The sequence below is a fragment of the Carcharodon carcharias genome, chromosome 1, assembly GCF_017639515.1.
Source record: "Carcharodon carcharias isolate sCarCar2 chromosome 1, sCarCar2.pri, whole genome shotgun sequence".
In the NCBI taxonomy this organism is placed as follows: Eukaryota; Metazoa; Chordata; class Chondrichthyes; order Lamniformes; family Lamnidae; genus Carcharodon; species Carcharodon carcharias.
The window spans coordinates 21,154,162-21,177,091 of record NC_054467.1 but is presented as its reverse complement, the minus strand read 5'-3'; the positions used below and the strand labels follow the sequence as shown (position 1 = coordinate 21,177,091).

General features: G+C 44.9%; 1 protein-coding gene across 1 annotated transcript in view; it reads right to left on the bottom strand.

Moving 5' to 3' along the window:
• The window catches only part of LOC121281003 (serine/threonine-protein kinase 32B-like), a 210,488-nt gene that overhangs the window by 142,267 nt on the left and 45,291 nt on the right, over positions 1 to 22,930 (bottom strand). Inside the window, exon 2 of the mRNA XM_041193540.1 lies at positions 17,540 to 17,713. Coding sequence (XP_041049474.1) covers positions 17,540 to 17,713 — 174 coding nt within the window. The remainder of the gene's footprint in view (positions 1 to 17,539; positions 17,714 to 22,930) is intronic.

Below are 22,930 nucleotides of genomic sequence, written 5' to 3'. Positions count from 1 at the left end.
GGTGTTAGTTACGCAAAGCTCATGGTAGCAGCAAAGCTCAAGTAGTCTCTGACTGTTCTCATTTAGCCTTCCCAGGCCATGATTATCTTATGAGGAAAGACTGGACAGCCTAGGCTTGTATCTGCTGGAGTTTAGAAGTGTAAGAGGCGGCTTGATTGAAACATGCAAGACCCTGAGGGGTCTTGATAGGATCGATGTGGAGAGTATGTTTTGTCTTGCAGGAGGATCCAGAACTAGGGGTCACTGTTTAAAAATAAGGAGTCGCCCATTTAAGACAGAGATGAGAAGAATTTTTTTCTCTCAGAGGGTCGTGAGTCTTTGGACCTCCCTTCCTCAAAAGGCAATGGAGGCAGAGTCTTTGAATGTTTTCAAGGCAGAGGTAAATGGATTCTTGATAAACAATTGGGGGTGAAGGGTTACCGTGGGTAGGTGGGACTTTACAGCCAGATCAGCCATGATCTTATTGAATGGCAAAGCAGCTTCAAAAGGCTGACTGGCCTATTCCTGATCCTAGTTTGTATGTTTGTAAGTTTGCATGATGTCCAAGACGGGTGGTCATGCCTTATGGTCTGTGCCCTGTCTTGCGTTGAAATCCCCCAGTAAATAAACATGTTCTAACTTAAGAGATTTTGCTGATAGCAGTGCCAAGCTCCTCATAGAACTGATCTTTCACCTCTGTCATGGAGCACAGCATTGGAGCATGAGATACTCATGAGATACTCATCATGCCCTGTTTGAGTTGAAAGGCAGATGGAGAGAACTCATTCTGAACTATTTGTTGGGCAGGGAAGGTTCTATCATCAAGAGTAGCGTAATCTAAATAAAGTGTACACCTCGATCATACATTTCCTCTGAACCCTTCCCAGCCAAATGAGCTGTAATGCTTTCCTTTCAGCAATCCACTCTCCCCGAGCGTAGTCTCTTGTAGGGAAGCCATGTCAATGTTCAGCCTATCAAGTTCCATGTTAATCAGAGCTGTCGTGTGTGCCATGTTGACCAGCTGCAAATCATCTGTCAGTCCCGTACACATGGCCCTAACCTTCCAGCTTGCCAGTTGAAGAGTTGGCATCTTCTTTCATTTTGTTTCTATTGTTTGTTGGTGTGATGGATTGTGTCCATTTGTTGAGCAGAGATTCTAAGCTCCAAGCGCCTATTGAAGCTGATGGACCCTGGTGGGTTAGCACCTTACTAGTCGAGGGCTGCCTGACTTGAGGTGGGTGGTGGGTAGTGGCTGACCAGAGAATATGATGGACACTCCGACCATTGGAAACCATAGCCCCCATTCCCTATGCCAGTCGAGCTGGGCTTATCGCTCGTAATTATTGTCTCCCATGTTGTGTTGACACTCTGCGGTGAAACTGGAGTGTCCTCTCCAGGGTGCAAGCCCAGGAAAAAATTATGGAGACCTTGGGCTGCCAAAATGCCAGTGTTCCCTTCTCCAGCTCTCTGGTTGAGACCAAAGGAATGCAAAGCATTACATTTAGCACCAGTTTGGTTGCAGGATTTTCTGGAATGATGACATATTTAGACACCAGTCTGCCTTTGGGCTCCACTCCAGATTTTGTTTTTTGTCAGGGTTTACTCCCTTAGCCTTCAACTTTTCTGAAGTATCCACATGGCAATGGAGATATTCACCCATAGCTGGGAGTTTGCCTCCTGAGTGCCAGGACGTGTCCACATGTCAATGGGCCTGCACATTACATGTCTGCCAGCCAAACCTCCTCAGTGCTCCGCTGAAGCTTTAGCCTAGAGCCACAAGGGACCCGTTTTCCATGTGTCATCATGAGGAGGTGCAGCTAAAGAACTGCCCATGGAAAGGATGTGTACAGACAGAGAGAAACTTACACATTTGCCTCTTTTTCACATTGCTACTAGCCAGTGGTATAGGCTAGAAATGTGAAGCAAACTAGCACACAAAAGTGGAAAGACGCATCACATTACTGTTAGACACAGTTTCCACAAGTTCCTATTAACTCTGATGAGTTTTTTTGTGGTGGCAAGTAAAAGTGGTGGCGTAAGACCAGTAGGTGGCCCATGGGGTCTTTTGCCCAGTTTTATGGCCCACGGATGAAAAGGGTTAAGAACTTCTGCAGTAAGCCTTCAGTTTTGGGACTCACAGTGAAGCTTCAGTCTCCTGTGCATAACCTTCTTGTCATACTAACAGTTAAGATGTACAGTCAATGTCGACACTCATTTCAAAAGAGAAAAGGATGAAAAAAAAACTAAAGGAAGAACATCTTTTACAAAATTATTTGAAAGGACTAAGGAAACACAATTAAGATGTTAATTTTACTTTGATTAAACTCAAACAGCCAGTCTTCTTTCCCTTCACTTCTTCATTGTTATTCTGATCATAGCTGTAACTAATCCCAGATTAAGCAAGGATCTGATTTAATTTTTTTTGAACACTTTGTCTTGAATGATTAGTAAATCTAAAAACTGTAAATAATTCTATACAAACAAAACAGTCATGTCACAACTGCTGTACCACAAAAAACATTTTGTTGAATGTCCTCTGAAGAGCTGGCAGGTCACATTTTCTGCTGGAATTATACTGACTCTTTGGCATAACATGAGTGGACATAGGCGGGAAATGCTCCAGGAACTGTACAATCAGTTCCCTGTTCCCCTTCTTTACTCTTGGAATTTCGACTGGAAGTGATAAAGGATGAGTCATGTATTCACCCAAATATGGACAAGCAAATTTATAAAAAAACAGAGTTAATGTTTCAGGTTGATGACCTTCCATCAAAATTTCAACCAGAATCTAGCTCAATGCTCACTCAAGAATGCACGTTCCCTGTTCCCCCCTAACTTTCTGACTCAAAATAATCCATTCATGTGGAAAGACACAAAGCCTTCATTATTTTAAAGATCTCAATCCGATCTCCTTGAAGTCTCGGACATAATTGGACAAATACATTTTTTAAATGATGTTTTTGAAGTCCACATACATTTTAACGGAGCTTTCCACTGATTTTCTTAACATGACAGTACACAAAATTCTCGCAGGTTCCAAGTATTTCTGTCACACTACCTCTTGTTACTCAGATGACTTGTGAGCTTTTAATTTTCCAAATAACAGATAAATGCGCATTAAAGCATATGAAGTGTTTCCTTTTAGTAATCACTGTTTAGCTGTGAGAGCAAACAATAAATAGAACAGTTTCAAAGATAGCAGTAAGGGTCATATAGTGCATTGGGAAAAGGGAGCATGGTGGTTATAAAACCGCATTAGCAATTCAAAGGCCTGAGCTAATAATTCAAAGGCATAAATTCCAATCCTCTCAAGGCAGCTGAGGGATTTAATCCAATTATTTAATAAATGCTAAATTAAAAATCAATAATGGTAACCAGGAAGATTTTACATCCTGCGGGCGCTTGCCCGACCCGATCGGGTGTAAAATTGTGCGAGATGATGTCGGGTGAGCAACCTGATGTCATTGCGCACGTGCGTGATATCTCGCTCCGCGTTTATGTGCAAATGACGGAAGCGCACCCGCCAATAATTAAGTGGACAATTAACCCCATTAACAGCGCATCATCTGCGATTATTCGTGGCGCGTCCGACCTTACAGTTGGCGGACGGGCGAATCGGCCAGGCGGCCTTTACATTTTTCATCAAACCTGATCCAAGGGTGGGATGAAATCTCCGTTAGGAAATAAAATAAAAATAAATATCTGCGGACAGCGTTTTTATGAGGTGTGCTTTCAGGTGCCTGAATGTGAGGCACGGACATTTTTATTGCAGCTTCTTACAGCTTCATTTCATGATTTGCAGGTCTGCAGCTCCCTGAGGCAGCTGTCTGCCTTCGGGGAGCTCTCTCGAAGAGCTCGCCCGTGCCCGTGGTGACATCATCGCCCGCCCCCTTCCCACCCCCACCCCCACCCTGGCAGTGCTGAGCTTTTTAGTGCATGTTTCACACTCGGCGGCCGTTAATTAGCCAGCCAGCATGAAATCGTGGTCGGGGGTCCATTTCCTGGCCACTCCTGGGCCTGCCGATTGCGCGCTCCTGACAACCTAAAAAACTCAGACCCAAGAAACTATGGGATTGTCACAAAAAACCCACCCGGTTCACTAATGTCCTTTAAGGAAGGGAATCTGCCACCCTTACTTGGTCTGGCCTACATGTGACCACAGCAACGAGGCTAACTTTTAATTTCCCTCTGAAACAGTTGAGTAAGCCACTCGGTTGTATTCAAAAAGCTAGGTCACCATCACCTCCTCAAGGACTATTAGGGTTGGACAATAAATATTGACCTTGCCAATGATCTGCACACTCTTTGAATGAAATGTAAAAAAGAGGCAAAGTGGATTATGAAAATAAAATGCACTATCTTCTTTGCTGTATAGTGCAACATACCTTAAGCTTATTTCATTAGCAAGTTTAATAAAGTATTTTTAAAAACAAGAATTTTCAATAAATGAAGTATTAAGGATAACTAGTTATTTAACTGCCATAAGATGATTTTTTTTATTCGTTCATTGGATGTGGGCATCGCTGGCTGGGCCAGCATTTATTACCCATCCCTAATTGTCCTTAAGGAAGTGGTGTTAAGCTGCCTTCTTGAACCACTGCAGTCCAGGTGGTGTAGATACACCCACAGTGTATCTGTTAGGAAGGGAGTTCCAGGATTTTGACCCAGCGACAGTGAAGGAATGGTGATATATTTCCAAGTCTGGATGATAAATGGCTTGGAGGGAGTTTTCCAGGTCGTGCTGTTCCTATGATGGCACTGAATGTACGAGGGCTTCTGCCAGAATCCCAGCTGAACAATAGCAGGAATCTGGCCAAATGCCTGGAGAATGGTAAAAAGCCCTATTGCCCTGTCCTTTCTGGGATTTTCCATGCAGCTCAGTAAGGAATGGAACTTCCACCCACTGATTACAGGGGAGGCTTGCAATTGGGAGTGGAATGTCTACACCAGGAGTTCCAACTTGCCCAGTTCATTAAGAACATGGTGCAAGCTTGTAGGTCTGACCTATGCATGTGCATGCTGCAAGCATTCCAGTTAATCAGATGAAACTCTCAGAAGTCCCTGAGCAACACAAAAAGGGGCAGGGACTCAATGTATGGATCTGTAACCCTTTTTGCTTTGATATGCAGAAGTAGGTGCACTTGAGATGCACACCTGAGTAATTGCAAGGTCAATGTACTTGGACTTACCAATGTAATTTATGTTGCCTTAAATTAATCAAAAGTACTCATTTTTTAAAAAAAATTCTTTCACAGGATGTGGGCGTCACTGGCTAGGCCAATATTTGTTGCCTGTCCCTAATTGCCTTAAAAGGCAGGAGATTCAATGAACTTCGACATGATGTAGAACTTTTAAAATTAGCTGGAAAATTCTGAAAGATCTGTAAACATAAGGACGTGCCATGGGTGAAGTGTTAAGAAAGTTTGTGCAAAAATAAGGAATAGTATAGCATCTTTCACTTTGATGTCAAGTAAGTAGGAGGTAAAAGCTCACTGGAAACCTTTCTGCAAATCACCAGCTGAATAACCTGTGAACTTGCGTGGTTGTAGGTTTTGACACAAGAAAGCGGTAGCTAGTCTAGAATTAAATATTAGTGGGGCTTTGATCTGGGCTGTTCTGTAGTTTAGAACAATCCTTTACATCATTGTTAAAAATTGTTTGTTGATTCAAATTTAATTAACACTGTTCTCCCTTTTAATCCTGTACTTTTTAAATGGTGAGTCACTGATGTTAAGTTTGTTTCATGGTAAAACATTCATGTCATTCAAGACTTCTTTTTGTTGCATTTTAAAAAAATTATCTCATGCAAGGACATGCTGTTGTACTTGGTGAGAGGTTTGTAAATGTGAGGTTATCATCTGTAGCATTGCACCTGGGAGTTAATCTCTTGTAGTGTTATACATAAGAGTCAGCACTAAGTGCAGCATATAGGTAAAGTAGGGTTAGCGGGCAGAGGATAATTGAACGTAAGTGGAGAAGGCAATGGGGAGAAGGGAAGTGGCAGGTGGAGGGAGACTGGAAGGGGGGTGAAGATAAAGATAGGAGGAGCAGAGGGCACAGAAGGTTGGGAAGGTGAACAACGCAAGAGAGACAGAGAAAAGGGATATGGAATGGAGGACAGGAGGATGGAGAAGAGGGTAGATAGGGAAGGAGATGGGGACAGAAGTAGAAAACAATAAATGGAGGGTAATGGAGAAAAATAAATCCCAGGCAGCAAGATATATAACTGTAAAATAGAACGGGGATTTTGGAAAGGAGTCAGCGTAGCTGGAGGAGTGCAAACTTTCTCCATTTGGGGAGGGAGGGAGTTGGGGCATCAGGAGGATTCCAGGAAGGTCCTTTCACAGTGTAAACAACCTGAGTGCCCAGGCTAGGAAATGTTCTCAGCAGGGTAGGAAAGGTGGCGCAGAGGAACAGGATGAAGAATGATAGGATACAGGCAGGATAGTGTGATACAGAAGAGGGGCAGAATGAGCAGATGGACAGGAAACAACCACAGTGGACATAGTGGTAGGGTGCACGTGCAGATTGAGCTCTGATGACATAATTGGCCCTGACTGCTATTTTAACCAGTAGCCTAAACTGGAAAAGTTGCATAAAACAAGTGAAATACAATAAGATGTCAGCAGGTAGGTCTGAGAAGGTGGGAGGCAAATCAGATGGGCAAGTGGTGGGGGAATGAGGGGCTGGGGTGGGGTGGAGGTTGTAAGCTTGACCAGTAGTGACTCAGTTTGTTGCCAAGCACTCTCACTCTTACTATTCCTAGCTCCACCGAAATAAAGTTAACTTTTTGTTACTTCAGCCTCTGTGGACATGGAAAAGCTGATAGGAGACCTAAAACGGATGTTGGGTCCCTTACTTGCATATTCATGGCACCTGATACCTATTTCGTGTGGGCATCCTGAGCACTGAAAACCTGGCTTCACTTTTGGGGGTGATTGGGAATCAAAGACCACATCCCGAATTTGGTCCCCAAATGCCAATTTTTTCGCTCAAAATACAGACATAACGAGGACCAATATACACCCCCCCCCCACCCCCCACCACCAAGAGTCTATGCATGGGCAAATAAAGTAGGCATCGATTGTCTGCTGACATTAAACTCTCCTCCCATATGATGCAGCCCAATATTGACTACTGAGAAATGATAAAAACCAATTGTCAGCCACCCACAAGCACCAGATCATAAAAGTTTAATAACACGGGGCCAGGTTTTCACCGCTGAGGTGGGAAACTCAAGTCAGGAAATCTCCTGAATCGGCAGGCCCATCACCAGGGAAATTGCCCCTGGGCACACAACTTTTGCTCCAGGGTGGGGCATGATCAAGTTGGACCTGCTGCCTTCAGAGGCAGTTCAGAGGTGGCCACAGAAGTGGCTGAGGTGCCAAGGCAGGCTGATTAGAAGGCTTGCCTCAGTTCTCTGGGGCTTTGTCCCAGTTGCTTTAAAGACTGTTAAGCCCTCTGGCCTTCAACCCTCACACCCCCCCCCCCCACCCACCCCCATGCCCCCTCATAACCCCCATGGCACCTCCATGCCCCTCACACCCAATATTCCACCTCCCTGTCCACCTCTAAATCCACTCACCTGGTATAAACTTACAGAATACTGAAAGGCCTGGATAGAGCGGACGTGGGGAAGATGTTTCCATTAGTAGGAGAGACTAGGACCCGAGGGCACAGACTCAGAGTAAGGGGAAGACCTTTTAGAACAGAGATGAGGAGAAACTTCTTTAGCCAGAGAGTGGTGAATCTATGGAATTCATTGCCACAGAAGCCTGTGGAGGCCAGGTCATTGAGTGTATTTAAGACCGAGATAGATAGGTTCTTGATTGGCAAGGGGATCAAAGGTTACGGAGAGAAGGCGGAAGAATGGGGTTGAGAAACTTATCAGCCATGTCTGAATGGCGGAGCAGACTCGATGGGTCGAATGTCCTAATTTCTGCTCCTATGTCTTATGGTCTATCCACTATGGGCAGACCTCAGCTGCTATGTGCAGATGATATAAATTAAACTTTTCACAAGCTAAAAGAGCTCTCATATATACACACTTGATTCTGAAGAAAAATCTCATTCATGAAGCCCATTCAAAAATTTCAAATCCCCTCAAGCGGTCAATCTGTTGTAAAACAAACGAACTTCTCTTTGCTAATCAAATCAAAGGTAGCTAATCCTTTAATAGCCTCTTAGAACTGTCAATCAAACTGAGAACTTTTGTTTAGATAAGGCTAAGTGATTTTAGAGCTTTTGAAACTTAACCAAGAATTCATAATGGCATCAGCTATATTAACAGCCCTGGGAAAATGTTAGCAATTAAGCCTATTGAAACTGCAGGAACAGATTTTTTTAACCTACACCAGGTGGCCTGTCAATCAGTGAACTTCAGCAAAGGGAGTCTTTTTTATTCTAGCTGACAGCTATAGCCTGTTTTTGTTTCATTTTTAAAAGGTCAAGATTTAAATAACTTCAGATCATAACACTTAAAACTTAACATCCCTTCAAGAGTGTTTAGAACTCCTCCATAAATTTGTGATTCCTACATTGTGGGCTTAAATTCAGAGCAACAAAAATGTGATTTGTTTGAACTTGGCACTAATTTCAAATGGCCCTGCTGAGTTTGGATTCCCCACCTGCGTGATTTATACCCTGCTCCCTTCCCTGCCGGCAATAATCAGATCTTTGGAAATGGGGGCGGGACTTCCTTATCCAGGTCCTGGCTGCTATTGTTAAAGGCAAGTCTGGAAAAATCTGGCCCATGATTTCAAATCCTACAATCCAACCCTATCCTTAATCCCATTTGTCCTGAATAAACAAAATAAATGATTTATTAAACTGACATGAAGATTTTGAAATGTCGGCGTAAGGATAGGTGATATTTTGAAAGTTAATATAACCAAAAAGGCTAAGTGTAAGTCTCTTTCTGGTGCCTCATGTTGCAAATCATTTTATAAATATCCTAGCTTCCTACACAAAAGAGAGATAAATAACACCGCACCTCACATTATTAATTTGTAGTATCATAAACACAAAGTCATTCAAACATGTAAAATTAATAGCTTATTTGAGGAGCCATCTAAAAATCTTGGTATTTTCTCGAATGTAAATAATATCCTGGAACTGCCAGGTTGTGCTCAAACTACAAGCATATAAAGGTATTATAAACAGTCAGACAGTCTGCTTCTGGGTGATGGAAGGGGCACTCAAAAGAATATGGAAAAGATGCCAATTATGGATAGGTCCTTACAAGTGAAAGTAATAGGACCAATTTTATCTTAGGCATTCCCCTTTAATAGCTGTGGCATATTCACCTTGATCAAAATAGTAAAACAAGATAAAGCATTACAGACTGGAAGTTTAGGTCTGCATGTTGTGAGGAGGGGTTCTTGCCAATGTCTTTTATGTTATATTGCTGATGCCACCCCATGTTCTTGACTGTTTGTATAAATGCATATTGAAGGCATATATTTAGTTTGTGTTGGCAAATTATAGTAGGGTTACCAACTGTGATTAAATGTATTCCTGGAGGTTTCATCACTTGACTTGCCCCAAGTTCCAGCCATTAGTCAGCCAAAAAATCCAACCTTGTGATGTACTGCCTTCTTACACCAGTTGGAAAGGAAAAAGACTCATTACCCAATTAGATGATGCTTTACTGCCAGCCAAATAGCACTTTTTTCCCATTTTCAATATTTTTATATATGCTAGAGAGAAATGTCAAAGAAAATGTAAAAAAAAACAATCTTTTTTAATGACCCAATGATTTTTCCGTAGGGTTGCACAGCAGTGTCCTGGATATGGATCTTTATTTCCTGGAGACTCCAGGCCAATCCTGGGGTGTTGGCAACCGTAAACTAAAAGCAACTTTACCCTGTAAATGTACCTCAGACTGTAAATTTTGTTTTGTTACCTGCTTCCCAAGCCTACAGATATGAAAAACAGCATTCAGTTTCCATGCCTGCTCCTTCCATGTTGGATGTACAATCGGTCTCAGAAGACACTCTCCCTCTGTCTCAAATATGGACACCCTCCTGTAGCTACTAAAACATCCATTATCTTCTCATCTGCCCCCTGCCTGAGATTCCACAAGCCCTCACCACCCCCACACCTCACCCTTCCATCAAGAATGAGGCAAATCAAACAACATACCGAAAGAAAGACATTTCTTCTTACTCCCCACCAATGTGCAGCAGACATGGTGCTCCCTTGTACTTTGAAATAAATGCAAGTAACTGTCAAGGCTGATTACAACCAGATTAGATTACCACCGGTCTGAATGTTCTTGTGCATGCATTCATTTCAGGGCCAGTTTGAATCTTGAGGCAATTTTTGGCAGGACTGTGGAATTCCTCCCAGAAGTATTAGGAGGTAGGTGCAAGCTTACATGCACAGTGGCCAAAGCGCCAAAAGGAGATGGAGGCCATCACATGACCCAACACAAAACGGCACAGTGCCACAATCAGGATAATTTCCCTCTTTGAGGAGCAGTTGGCTGCCATCACATTTACTGCGATATCACTTAAGGAGCACAAGGTTGGGTTATAGACCCAACAGGGCCATGCACCATATATTCTTACCAAGAGAGAAGAAAATATTGAAGCATGCATAAGCAGCAACAAACTGGTTGCACCTTCTTTGGAATTTGCTGTGTAGATTTGTCAAAAGGGGCATATTAATGCTGTGTAGACTTGGGTTACATAGAATAGAATCAGTGAATGGTTACAGCACAGAACAAGGCCATTTGGCCCAACGTGTTCGTGTTGGTATTCTGTAAGAGAAACTCTGCTGATCCCACTCCCCTGCCTTTTCCCTATCGCTGTGCTTCTTTTTTCTCTTGAGATGATTATCTAATTTCCTTCTGAAAGCTGTGATTAAATCTATCTCCACCCCACTCTCAGGCAATACACTCCTGATTTAAACCACTTACTGCATAAAATGTTTTTTTCCCTTACATCACCTCTAGTTCTTTTGATGACACCTTAAATCTATGTCCTATCATCCTTGGCCCTTTCTCCAATGGGAACAGTTTCTCCACATGTACACAGTCCAGGTACCTCATGATTTTAAGTACCTTTATCAAATCTCCTCTCATCCTTCTCTTTTCTGAAGACAACAGGCCAATTTTCACCAATCTATCCACAGAACTGAAGTGTATCATCCCCAGAGCTATTCTCATAAATCTTTTCTGCAACCTTTCCAATGCCTTCACATCCTTCCAAAAGTGTGATGCCCAGAATTGGACACAAGACTCCAGCTGAAGCCAGGCCAATGTTTTATAAAGATGCACGATAACTTTCTTGCTTTCAGACTCCATGCATCCGCTTATAAAGCCCCGGATTACAGGCTGCGCTGCTAACAAATGATGACAAAGCAGAGCATGTTACTTCTGGGGCCAATATATTAGGAAAAATACCATGGGACTGTTCTTACACGGCCAGATTTCCAGGTTTTATGAGAAAGATCTGTCAGTGAAGGACGGATGTAAAACTTCCAGGTTGTGCACCAGCTGCACCCATTTCAGCTTCTCCTGTTAGCTGAATGAAACTTCTGGTCTTCTGGCTGAAGAGATTCCCCTCTCTGTGTTGTAGAGCTGTGACAGGATAGCAGATGCTAGTGATTTTCAACATGTTTTCAATATTCACAAGCCATATAGAACAGTAACCGGTCCGATCTGTACCGAGGGCAGAATTTTTTAAAAACATGCAGGAGTTGAATGGAGGAATGATGCTCATTTTATTTCCTTTTGACTTATGATGGTTGATGAGTTCTTCACCTCTACTAATAGGCCAGCCTCCTTCAGAAGCTATCGGTCCATGTGCCCACTCTTTAAAATAGTGCTGGTAAATGGATTGCCTTAGATTGAAGCAATACGCCTTAAAATAAGTCTACCACTTGGTAAATTTGCTGGCCTCATTTCTATGGAGAAACAGGCAGAAGTGTTTTCACTGGCAAACTGGCATCGATGCACTGTAATCTGATGAACATGACAAATGGTCATGACAGTGATTTGAAAGTATCCAGTCACATAAAAATTCAGTGTTGTGATGGCCCTTATAGCAATGGCAGGTCGGTCCCAGAGCTGGATTTTGATTGCAGGCTGGCCTCCGGTAGATGGCATAGCTCAGCCTTCCTCATAATGTGGAGAGAACAATGGCACATCTTCTCAGACTGCTACAAAATGGAGGCCCAGTGGTTGTTGCTATAGCATCTTGCATCCATCTATCTTCCTTTGGTCCTAAATCTATCTGTCCATTGGTGGAATGAATGCCTTTGCTGTTCTTATATCCCTGAGGCTGTTGCCTAGAGGGCTCAATGGTTAGATATGTGCCTTTCATGTACTTCAAGGAGTCATGCCACCAGGGAAAACAACGGTGGTCTCTTTTCTACAAGGATGCACAAGGTGGAACATTAGAATTCTGGTGGGACAAGTACATGTGGGCAGCAGATTTCTAAGCTGCAAGCACATTTCTTCCCTCATCCTCCAGATTTCTAATAGGCATTGAAAAACCCAGTCAATTGGTTATGCTGATTACAGTAATTACAGCTAAGATTTGCAGCTGCTGGTAACAATGGTTGTGGATATAAATATTTACAAAGGAAATCCTATTGCGCACATTCAGCAACAAAGAGCTTAATAAAGTAATATGAAAAAAAATGCAGCAACAGCAGTATGAAAAGTCAACCATTAAACTAAATTACAATGTAGTGCAAAAGCTCTTAATCCCAGTTTTAGAACTGAGGGGCTCAAGCAAGCAGCACTGATGCTCAGAAGTACATTATTTTAATTACTGAGCAATGCTAAATCAGAAAACAGATGAAAATTAATTGAGGGACTGTTTTGAAAAACACTAAATGAAGTTCAAGGATACAATAAAGTGTACCAATGTAATATGGTGGTAATGCATGTTACAGTTCACTCAGGGAGTCCAAGTTACTGTGCAAAATGCACATACACGTGCATGTTGTAGTCTGGAGCTATGGATAGTGATGGTAGAGACTCCCATTTACTTTGAATCACACGGCTGATCAGGAATCTCTTCCACTCTTGCCACCTGCTATGTGTTGGAAGGATTTGCAGAATGGCAGTCAGCCTAGTTAGCTGTGTTATGAATTCACTTTCCTTGGCTGTCAAGTTTTGGAGTGGGACTTGAATCAGGAGCTTCTGGCTCAGAGACAGTGGTGCTCCCCATAGAACTATAGAAAAGTTACGGCACAGAAAGAGGCCATTCAGCCCATCGTGTCTGCATCGGCCACTGCACCACAAGACCTCCTATGCACGTATATCAGCAGCCAAAAGAAAAACATGCTGGGATTCACAGAATTCAGCATCCTGAATACCAAGTGATTGGGCCTACATGTCCAATGGATGGGATGCATATATGGGTGTACGCTCTGTAAACATCTGCACTCTGGGTGCACACTTTGTGTAATGGATGCTCATTAGCTCCAATGTAACAATTATGATATCAGCCTGGGAGTTTACAAAACATTCTAATAGCGAAGTCATGCTACTAATGTTGACATTTCGTTTGTTAACTTACTGATTCCATTGAATACAGCTTTACACATTTGAAGTGCTCCAAAATCCTTTGAATATCATGGATTTCAATATCATCTAGAACTAAGCAACATACCATTGCTATTGCACACATCTAATCACATCAGTGTAGAGTACTGAGGCTTTGAAATTAGGTACATATGCCACAAATTTGATCTTTATTTAAATAATACTTGGCAGCCTTTTCATTACCTACATAGAACATATAACAATATTAATATATCGCAATAAGATATATATAAAAAAGTATTCAACTTAAAATTTGCTGGTGTGACATATTTTACCTATATTGCTTTAGGACTGTGAGGTTGAATCAGTTATTGATGATAGTTTCAATACATCATGAAATCATTGAAGAATGCCATGTGGATAGCACAGATAGCAACCTATGGTGCTCACTGCCTCCAGGGAATCAACATAGCCTGCTTAGCACAGCTAGAAGCAGTGCTACATGAACAAATTTCTTCCACTAAGTATAGCAGATATAGTGAATAGAATACTTCATTACCTCTGACTGTGTTCTTCCACATTTGTAAATTCAAGTACCTCACCACCATTGCTGCAAAGACTTCCAATTATTTCATTTATTTTACACAGTCTATGTCAAGATGAGGAGGTCTTGTGGTGCAATGCATATTGTCCTGTCTCTGAACCAGAAGCTCTGGGTTCAAGCCCCATTTCAGGATTTGATGGTTGAGGAAGGTGTGTTTGTAATATGACCAAATGGGTTTTTTTTAGTCATTCTCAAGATGTGGGTGTTGCTAACCGGGTCAGCATTTATTGCCCATTCCTAGTTGCCCTTGAGAAGGTGGTGGTGAGCTGCCTTCTTGAACCACTGTAGTTCATGTGGTGTAGGTACACCCAATGTGCTGTTAGGAAGGGAGTTCCAGAATTTTGACCCAGGACTATTAGGGTTGGGCAATAAATATTGACCTTGCCAATGATCTGCACACTCTTTGAATGAAATGTAAAAAAGAGGCAAAGTGGATTATGAAAATAAAATGCACCAACTTCTTTGCTGTATAGTGCAATGTTACCTTAAGCTTATTTCATTAGCAAGTTTAATAAAGTATTTTTAAAAACAAGAATTTTCAATAAATGAAGTATTAAGGATAACTAGTTATTTAACTGCCATAAGATGATTTTTTTATTCGTTCATTGGATGTGGGCATCGCTGGCCGGGCCAGCATTTATTACCCATCCCTAAGTGTCCTTAAGGAGGTGGTGTTAAGCTGCCTTCTTGAACCACTGCAGTCCATGTGGTGTAGATACACCCACAGTGCTGTTAGGAAGGGAGTTCCAGAATTTTGACCCAGCGACAGTGAAGGATCGGCGATATATTTCCAAGTCAGGATGGTGAATGATTGGAGCAGAACTTCCAGATGCTGGTGTTCCCATCTATCTGCTGCCCCTATCTTTCTAGGTGGTTGGGCCAAGGGTTTGGAAGGTGTTGTTTAAGGAACCTTGGTGAATTCCTGCATCTTGTAGATGGTACACATTGCTGCTACTGTGCGTGGTGGTGGAAGGAGTGAATGTTTGTGGATGTGGTGCCAATCAAGCAGACTGCTTTGTCCTGGACAGTGCCCAGCTTTTTCAGTGTTGTAGGAGCTGCACTCATCTAGACAAGTGGGAAGTGTTCCATCACACTCCTGACTTGTGCCTTGTAGGTGGTGGACAGGCTTTGGGGAGTCAGGAGGGGAGTTACTCGTTGCAGGATTCCTAGCCTCTGACCTGATCTTGTAACCACAGTATTGACATGGCTAGTCCATTTCAGTTTCTGGTCAATAGTAACCCCCAGGATGTTGATAGTGGGGGATTCAGTGATGGTAACACCATTGAACATCAAGGGGCGATGGTTGTATTCTCTCTTGCTAGAGCTGGTCATTGCCTGGTACTTGTGTGGCGCGAATGTTACTTGCCACTTGTCATCCCAAACTTGGATATTGTCCAGGTCTTGCTGCATTTGGACATGGACTGCTTCAGTATCTGAGGAGTTGCAAATGGTACTAAACATCCTGCAATCATCAGCAAACATCCCCACTTCTGACCTTATGATGGAAGGAAGGTTATTGAAGAAACAGCTGAAGATGGTTGGGCCTAGGACACTACCCTGAGAAACTTCTGCAGTGATGTACTGGAGCTGAGATGACTGACCTCCAACAACCACAACCATCTTCTTTTGTGCTAGGTATGACTCCAACCAGTGGAGAGTTTTCCCCCGATTCGCATTGACTCCAGTTTTGCTAGGGGTCTTTGATGCCAGCCTCGGTCAAATGCTGCCTTGATGTCAAGGGCAGTCACTGTCATCTCACCTCGGGAGTTCAGCTCTTTTGTTCATGTTTGAACCAAGGCTGTAATGAGGTCAGGAGCTGAGTGGCTCTGGCGGAACTCAAACTGGGCATCAGTGAACAGGTTATTGCTAAGGAAATGCCGCTTGATAGCACTGTTGATGACCCCTTCCATTACTTTACTGATGATCGAGAGTAGACTAATGGGGCGGTAATTGGCCAGATTGGATTTGTCCTGGACATACCTGGGTAATTTTCCATATTGCCGGGTAGATGTCTGTGTTGTAGCTGTACTGGAACAGCTTGGCTAGGGGCACGGCAAGTTCTGGAGCACAAGTCTTCAGTACTGTTGCCAGAATATTGTCAGGGCCCATCGCCTTTGCAGTATTCTATGCCTTCAGCTGTTTCTTGATATCATGTGGAGTGAATCAAATTGGCTGAAGACTGGCATCTGTGATTCTGGGGACCTCCAGTGGAGGCTGCGATGGATCATCCATTCAGCACTTCTGGCTGAAGATTGTTGCGAATGCTTCAGCCTTATCTTTTGCACTTCTGTGCTGGTCTTCTCCATCATTGAGGATGGGGATATTTGTGGAGTCACCTCCTTCAGTGAGTTGTTTAATTGGCCACCACCATTCATGACTGGATGTGACAGGGCTGCAGAGCTTAGATCTGATCTGTTGATTGTGGGATCGCTTAGCTCTTGACCATCAACTTATAAATCATTCCAACATATGCCAATGGTAGATGGTAAGAGTGGGTGAGATTCCTGGCCAGCCATGTGGTGAAAAGAAATCGGAGCCTCTACATTCACTATCCATTGCTCCAGGCTACAACATGCATGTAAAAGTGAATGTTACCATAGCAACTCAGACTGGTGGGAGGGAGGAAGTGGGGAACTGGTAAGGATCAGATAGGTGCCAACAGCATAGGGTTTGATCCCTGTTTTGGCTGGGGTACATTCAGGACCTGCCTCCTTGGTGGAGGTTGTGGTGCTGTGGGTCAGACCTGTCCTTTGGGCATGGAACTCAAGAGGATTTCAATGTACATCTAGAACATAATTTAATGAAATTGTATCTTAATGTTTTGTGTTAAATCAGTTCTGCTAAAGAAAATTGTTTTACACACATTTTACCTGCCCTGTAATTCATGATATAGGTTTTGATGAGTATACAGGATGCTGGATATTGATTATCATTAGGTCTGATCTTCATGAAAATAGAAGGATGTGCATTTATATAGTGCCTGTCATAACATCAGGACATTCCAAAGTACTTTACAGCCATTGAAACACTAGCAATGTAGGAAAGAGACAGGAAACTCCCAGAACAGCAATGCAATAATGCCCAGATAATCTGTTCTTTTGTGAAGTTTATTGAGGGCGAAATAAATATTGGACAGGACATGGGGATAAATCCACTTCAATTTAGTGCCACAGAGTCTTTCACATTTACCTGAGAGGGCAGATTTGGACTTTGGTTTAAGGTCTCATCCAAAAACAAAACAACACAGCAACATCAAAGCACTCCCTCAGTACTGCATTGGAGCATCAGCCTTGATTTCTGCCCTAACATCTGTGGGTGGACTTGAACCCACAGCCGACTGAATTAGAGGCAGGAATGCTACCACCTGAGCTACAGCTGACACACAAAGTTAACTCAATATTAAATACTAAACCTACAAGGCAGGCTTTTAGTTCTATATTTCAAATATTACTAACCTGTGGATGATATGGTAGCTCTGCAGGTAGTCCAGGGCTAATGCTAGTTCACAGATATAGAGTTTCACTGCTTCTTCATTGAAATGTACATTTTGCTGTAAATGATAGCGTAAATCTCCACCCAGCAAAAGGTCAACCACCATAAACATGTCTTCCTCATCTTGGAATGAATACCTGAAAGAAAAGACACTTCTTTTAAAACAAGAATGTGAACAGTAAGCTTGCTTATTTAAAGGCAGATGAGCTTGTAGGAGAAAAATCAAAGTAATGGCATTTATGACTGTGAATATGTGAGTCATCTTCTTGCTGTCATCAGTTCAAACGAGTAAACTAGCAGTCAAAATGATTCAAACAGATTTTGAAAGAGATCTTGTATGAATCTACTGAAGCATGGGGCCAGGATTTTCCCTGAATTGCACTAAGTGCGGTGGCAGGCTTGAAAAAAGACATTTTTCCCACCGGCTGAAATGAAGCGTTTTTGTGCTGTATCATCCACTTTCCAGTGCATCCCGCCTCATTAATAATGCACACATGGAAAACACGCCGGGTTGCTGGCGGGCGGGCTCAGAGTTGCCTGTCACGCCATGACCTCAGCGTTTTCTTGCTCCAGGCACCATATTTAAAGCGCATCAGAGCGCAGCCCACTTCATATCTACAGACCAGGACTGCTCCAGGTGACAGATGCCCCGAAAGCAAAGAAGACAGCAGCCCCCAAATTTAGTGACAACTCTCTAGGGCACCTGCCGGATGCAGTGGAATCTGCCGTGAGCTCCTCTAGACCCACTCTGGGCGACGACCAGCCACCCCTTCACCAATCCAGCATGGGAGGTTGTGGCAGCAATGGTCAGCGCCAACACCCTCCAAAGAGGGCAGCCTCCCAGTGCTGCAAGAGGGTGAATGATTTCCTCTGTTCCACCAGGGCAAGTCATTCTTCTCATCACTCACAAATCACACACTCACAAGCCCATCACACATTCATAGGGTTCACACTACTGCCAGCTCACAGGACATCACCACTCAGTCTATTACAAACACCCTCATCTCCCCTGCCCATCACGTCCTCATGCCATCCATGGTACCACTCACACTCCACACATGCTAGGCATCCCTCTCATCTGGCCTGGCAGGCACCTTGCTTATACTCTCCCCATCTGTCTCCATGCAGGATAAGCTAGCCCCGGACACTGTTCTACCTCAGTTGCTAAAGCTGGAAAGGCAAACTCGGGAACATCAGGAAGGGATGTCAGCTGCACTCCTCAGATTGCAAAGCATGATGGAGGAGTCAATTCGCCACAAGTCTGAGGTGATAGCACTGGCATGGCAATGCACCAACGTCAACACTGGGTAGGATGATGGCCACCAGGGAGAGCTTGGTCCAGGACATTGGCCCTGCCCTGCTGCAGGAACTGAATTCCACTGCTGAGGCACTTGTCGGCACTCATCAGTATCAATGCAAGAGTTGGGACAGTAGGGTATCTCGAACTATAATTCCAGCTACCCCTTTCTCTAAAGGAGACAGCCAGGGGTCAACAGCACCCATAGGGAGAATGATCAGCAGCTTGACACACTGGGGCCATCCACCCAGGTGATTCTGGAATGTCTGCCCTATCCGATTCCCCTCTTCCTGTGACCCCTGCAGCTCCAGCTCTGCAGGCCGAGGAGGGAGCCACTGCCACACTGCAGTACCCTGAAAGCAGGCCAGGGCCCTCCAGAACACTCCTGCCAAGGTCATCACACACAGGGCATAGCGGTCATTAGGCTGGGAGGTCACTTAGACATAGCAGCATGGTTAGGAAGATGTAACTTTTTCGAGTACAAACCCATTTCCATCTGTTTCAGATGAAGTTACATTGTTTCATAGTTTGCCATTGTGAGATTTGAACTCTTGATCTTGGGGTTACAAGCCCAGTACCATAACCACTTGGCTATTTAGGCCAAGCGTTAAGAAGATGTAACTCTTTTGAGTTAAAACCAATAAAACCAAATTAACAAAATTGGGATAAATCAGGCACAGCCCCTAATTCAGGTCAGCTGTAAAACCAAGAACAAAGTTTAAAGGAAACTTACAAACTTTAAATCAAAATGTGATTAAAGGGGTCAACAAAACACCCCAGTCCCCGCGGTGCCCACCGGGCACAGAAGGCCTCGAGAGTGCCAGCAGACACTGCGTGCTCCCTCTCCAGGGACATCCGGCCGCGAACGTAGCCGCGGAAGAGGGATAAATAATCGGGCGGGACTCCCCCGTCGATCGCCCACTGCCTGGACCTGTTAATGGCCAACTTGGCCAGGCCCAGGAGCAGGTTCACGAGGAGGTCCTCCTCCTTCCCGACCCCCTTCCGCAACGGGTGCCCATAGATCAGGAGCGTGGGGCTGAAGTGCAAACAAAACATCAATAAAAGGTTTTTCAAATAACTAAAAAGGGAGTGCAGCCTACCACACCCTATATATGCATGGTCCACGGACTCCACAAGACTGCAAAAAGGGCATGTGTCCTGAGAGTCCGTGAACCTATGCATTCTCCTATTATAGGAGACTGCTGCATGCAACACCCTCCAACCCAGGTCCCCGATAGAAAGGGGGAGGATACCTCCGTAGAGGGCCTCCCATCGGGGGCCTCCGCCGCCGGAGGGCAACAAGGCACACCAGGGCGTGTCCGGGCGGCGGACAAGGGTGAGAAAATGGAAGGTGTGCAGCAGTAGTCCGTACAAAAAGCTCCTCTTTGCCGTGCCAAAAGGCACAGAGGGCATGTCCCTGAGGCAGCTCATATTGCGGGGCGCCAGCACCCGAGGGAGGGTTCGGGGCTTGGGGCCAATGTGGAATTCTGTCCGATCAGGGGAACGCTCAGACAGAAGACCACCGCGCACCTGGGCCACCTCAAGACCTAAAATTACATCGGGTCCGAGCATGACCATTCTCAGGTCTTGGATGGCATCGGCTGCGACCTGGACACTCACAGACGCGCGACGCGCCAACTCCTGCAGGAGCATCCAGCCCAGTCCTCCGCCACCCAGCACATCCCCGATCCTGGTCACCCCTGTGGCCACAGCCTCCTCTCCGCCAACCACTGAAAGGGACGGAGGGGCGGATTCCTGAGCAGCGGCTCTCTGACAATAGCCGCTACTCCTGACGGGGGAGAGCTGTGTCGCGAGGTGACCATATTCCAAACTTTGATCAGGTCCTGGTAAAAGACGGGCAACGCCTGCAAGGAGCCACCGAGGCCCCTCTGTTCTATAAACAGGAGCTGCACGTCATAATTCAGGCCGTGCACCTGACGGAAGAAATACATCGTCAGGGCACACCATCTAGGAGGAGGCTCGACGTAGAGGTATCGCTGCAGGGTCTGAAGGCGGAAAGTCGCCACCTGTGTGCGTAGGCACACTAGCACCTGACCACCCTCCCTAAGCGGGAGACTCAGAACCTCGGCAGCGACCCAGTGCAATCTTTTGTCCCAGAAGAAGTCGACTAACAATTCTGGATTCTTGTGACAAAGTCCGGGGGAGGGGTCAAACTGACCAGTCGATACCACAACATGGCGGCGATCAGCTGGTTTATGACCAGAACTTGACCTCGGTAAGATAGCACTCGGAGCAGTCCTGTCCAGCGCCGCAGGCGAGCGGTGACTTTCGTCTCCAGTTCCTGCCAGTTTGCCGGCCAGGATTCCTCAGCGGGGCAGAGATGGACCCCCAGGTAGAGGAGGCTGGTCCTGCTCCAGGTGAAAGGTCTGAGCTCCTCAGGTAGGGGATCCATCTGCCACTGACCGACCAGGAGTCCAGAACATTTACCCCAGTTGATCCTGGCAGAAGAAGCGGCAGAGTAGACCTTCTGGCGCTCGCGCATCCTCTGCAGGTCAGCTGGGTCACTAAACGTAAGGAGCACGTCATCGGCGTAAGCCGAAAGGACCACCCCAATGCCCGGCCCGCGCAGAACCAATCCCGACAACCTCCTCCGCAAGAGGTGCAGGAAAGGCTCCACGCAAATAGAATACAACTGGCCAGACAGGGGGCAGCCCTGACGTACCCCTCTCCCAAAGCGAAGGGGTGCCGTCAGGGACCCGTTAACCTTCACTAGACACTCCGCGGCGGTGTACAGAAGTCGGATCCGGGCGACAAAATGCGTCCCGAACCCAAACGCTCGCAGAGTTCCGAGTAAGTATTCGTGATCCACCCTGTCGAACGCCTTCTCCTGATCAAGAGACAGGAAAGCGCTCGACAGACCAGCCCTCTGGGAATGGTGGATGATAGATGTGACTCTTTCGAGTACAAACCCGTTTCCATCTGTTTCAGATGAAGTTACATTGTTTCATAGTTTGCCATTGTGAGATTTGAACTCTTGATCTTGGGGTTACAAACCCAGTACCATAACCACTTGGCTATTTAGGCCAAGTGTTAAGAAGATGTGACTCTTTCTAGTACAAACCCGTTTCCATCTGTTTCAGATGAAGTTACATTGTTTCATAGTTTTGTCATTGTGAGATTTGAACTCTTGATCTTGGGGTTACAAACCCAGTACCATAACCACTTGGCTATTTAGGCCAAGCGTTAGGAAGATGTAGTAGCACAGCCTGGGCATGGGTGTTAATCACTTGTACATAATGCTCACTATTGTAAATCAACTCTTAAGAATGTCTCCTTGTCTATGCTTTCTTGTTATGATGAGCAACGCTTGTGTCATTCAGATGTGAAATCTTAGTTCCTGCACAAGTTGAAGGCAAGTGTCTTAGTCCAGGGCCTCTTCCCTGTGCAGTGTGTAATCTTCAGAGCAAAGTGATGGTCCAGCTTCACATCACTCGACACATTAGGGATGCCTGCACCTTGATGTGGCTTGTCATTGCTGCCAGAATGTTGTGGGCAGGCATCACAGAGTTCTGTCATTCTCTCTGTGTGCTCTCAGCACCTTTGAGGTTGTGCTGGCCCTCATCTCTTCAGCATCTGTGACTGGTGGTGGTGTGGTCCTGAAGGGGTCAGGTGCTGAAGGCTGACAAAGGATCAGGTGCATTTAAAGTTTCACAGCTGCATATTCATGATATGACCCTGATCACAGGGTGCAAGCAAGCTGCCCTCAACCAGACAGGAGTCAGACATTCACAGATGCAATGTGAAGATCTATGGAGTGTTCTCACTGCATGTTGTCATCATCTTCCTGGAATCTAGTGACTGTTAGGGCCTCCGGGGTCTCCATAACATGAGCCTGAGCACTGAGGGTATGTGTGCTGCCATCAGCCAGACAGGTGTCAGACATTCACAGATGCAAAGTGAGGATGTCAGGACTGTCTTCACTGCATCTCATCCTCATCCTCCACGAGTCTTGCGGCCATCAGGCCTCACAAGCGCGCCTTCCTCATCTGGCCAGTGCGATGGCCTCATCGCTGTCATCCTTGTCTTCAAGGACCTC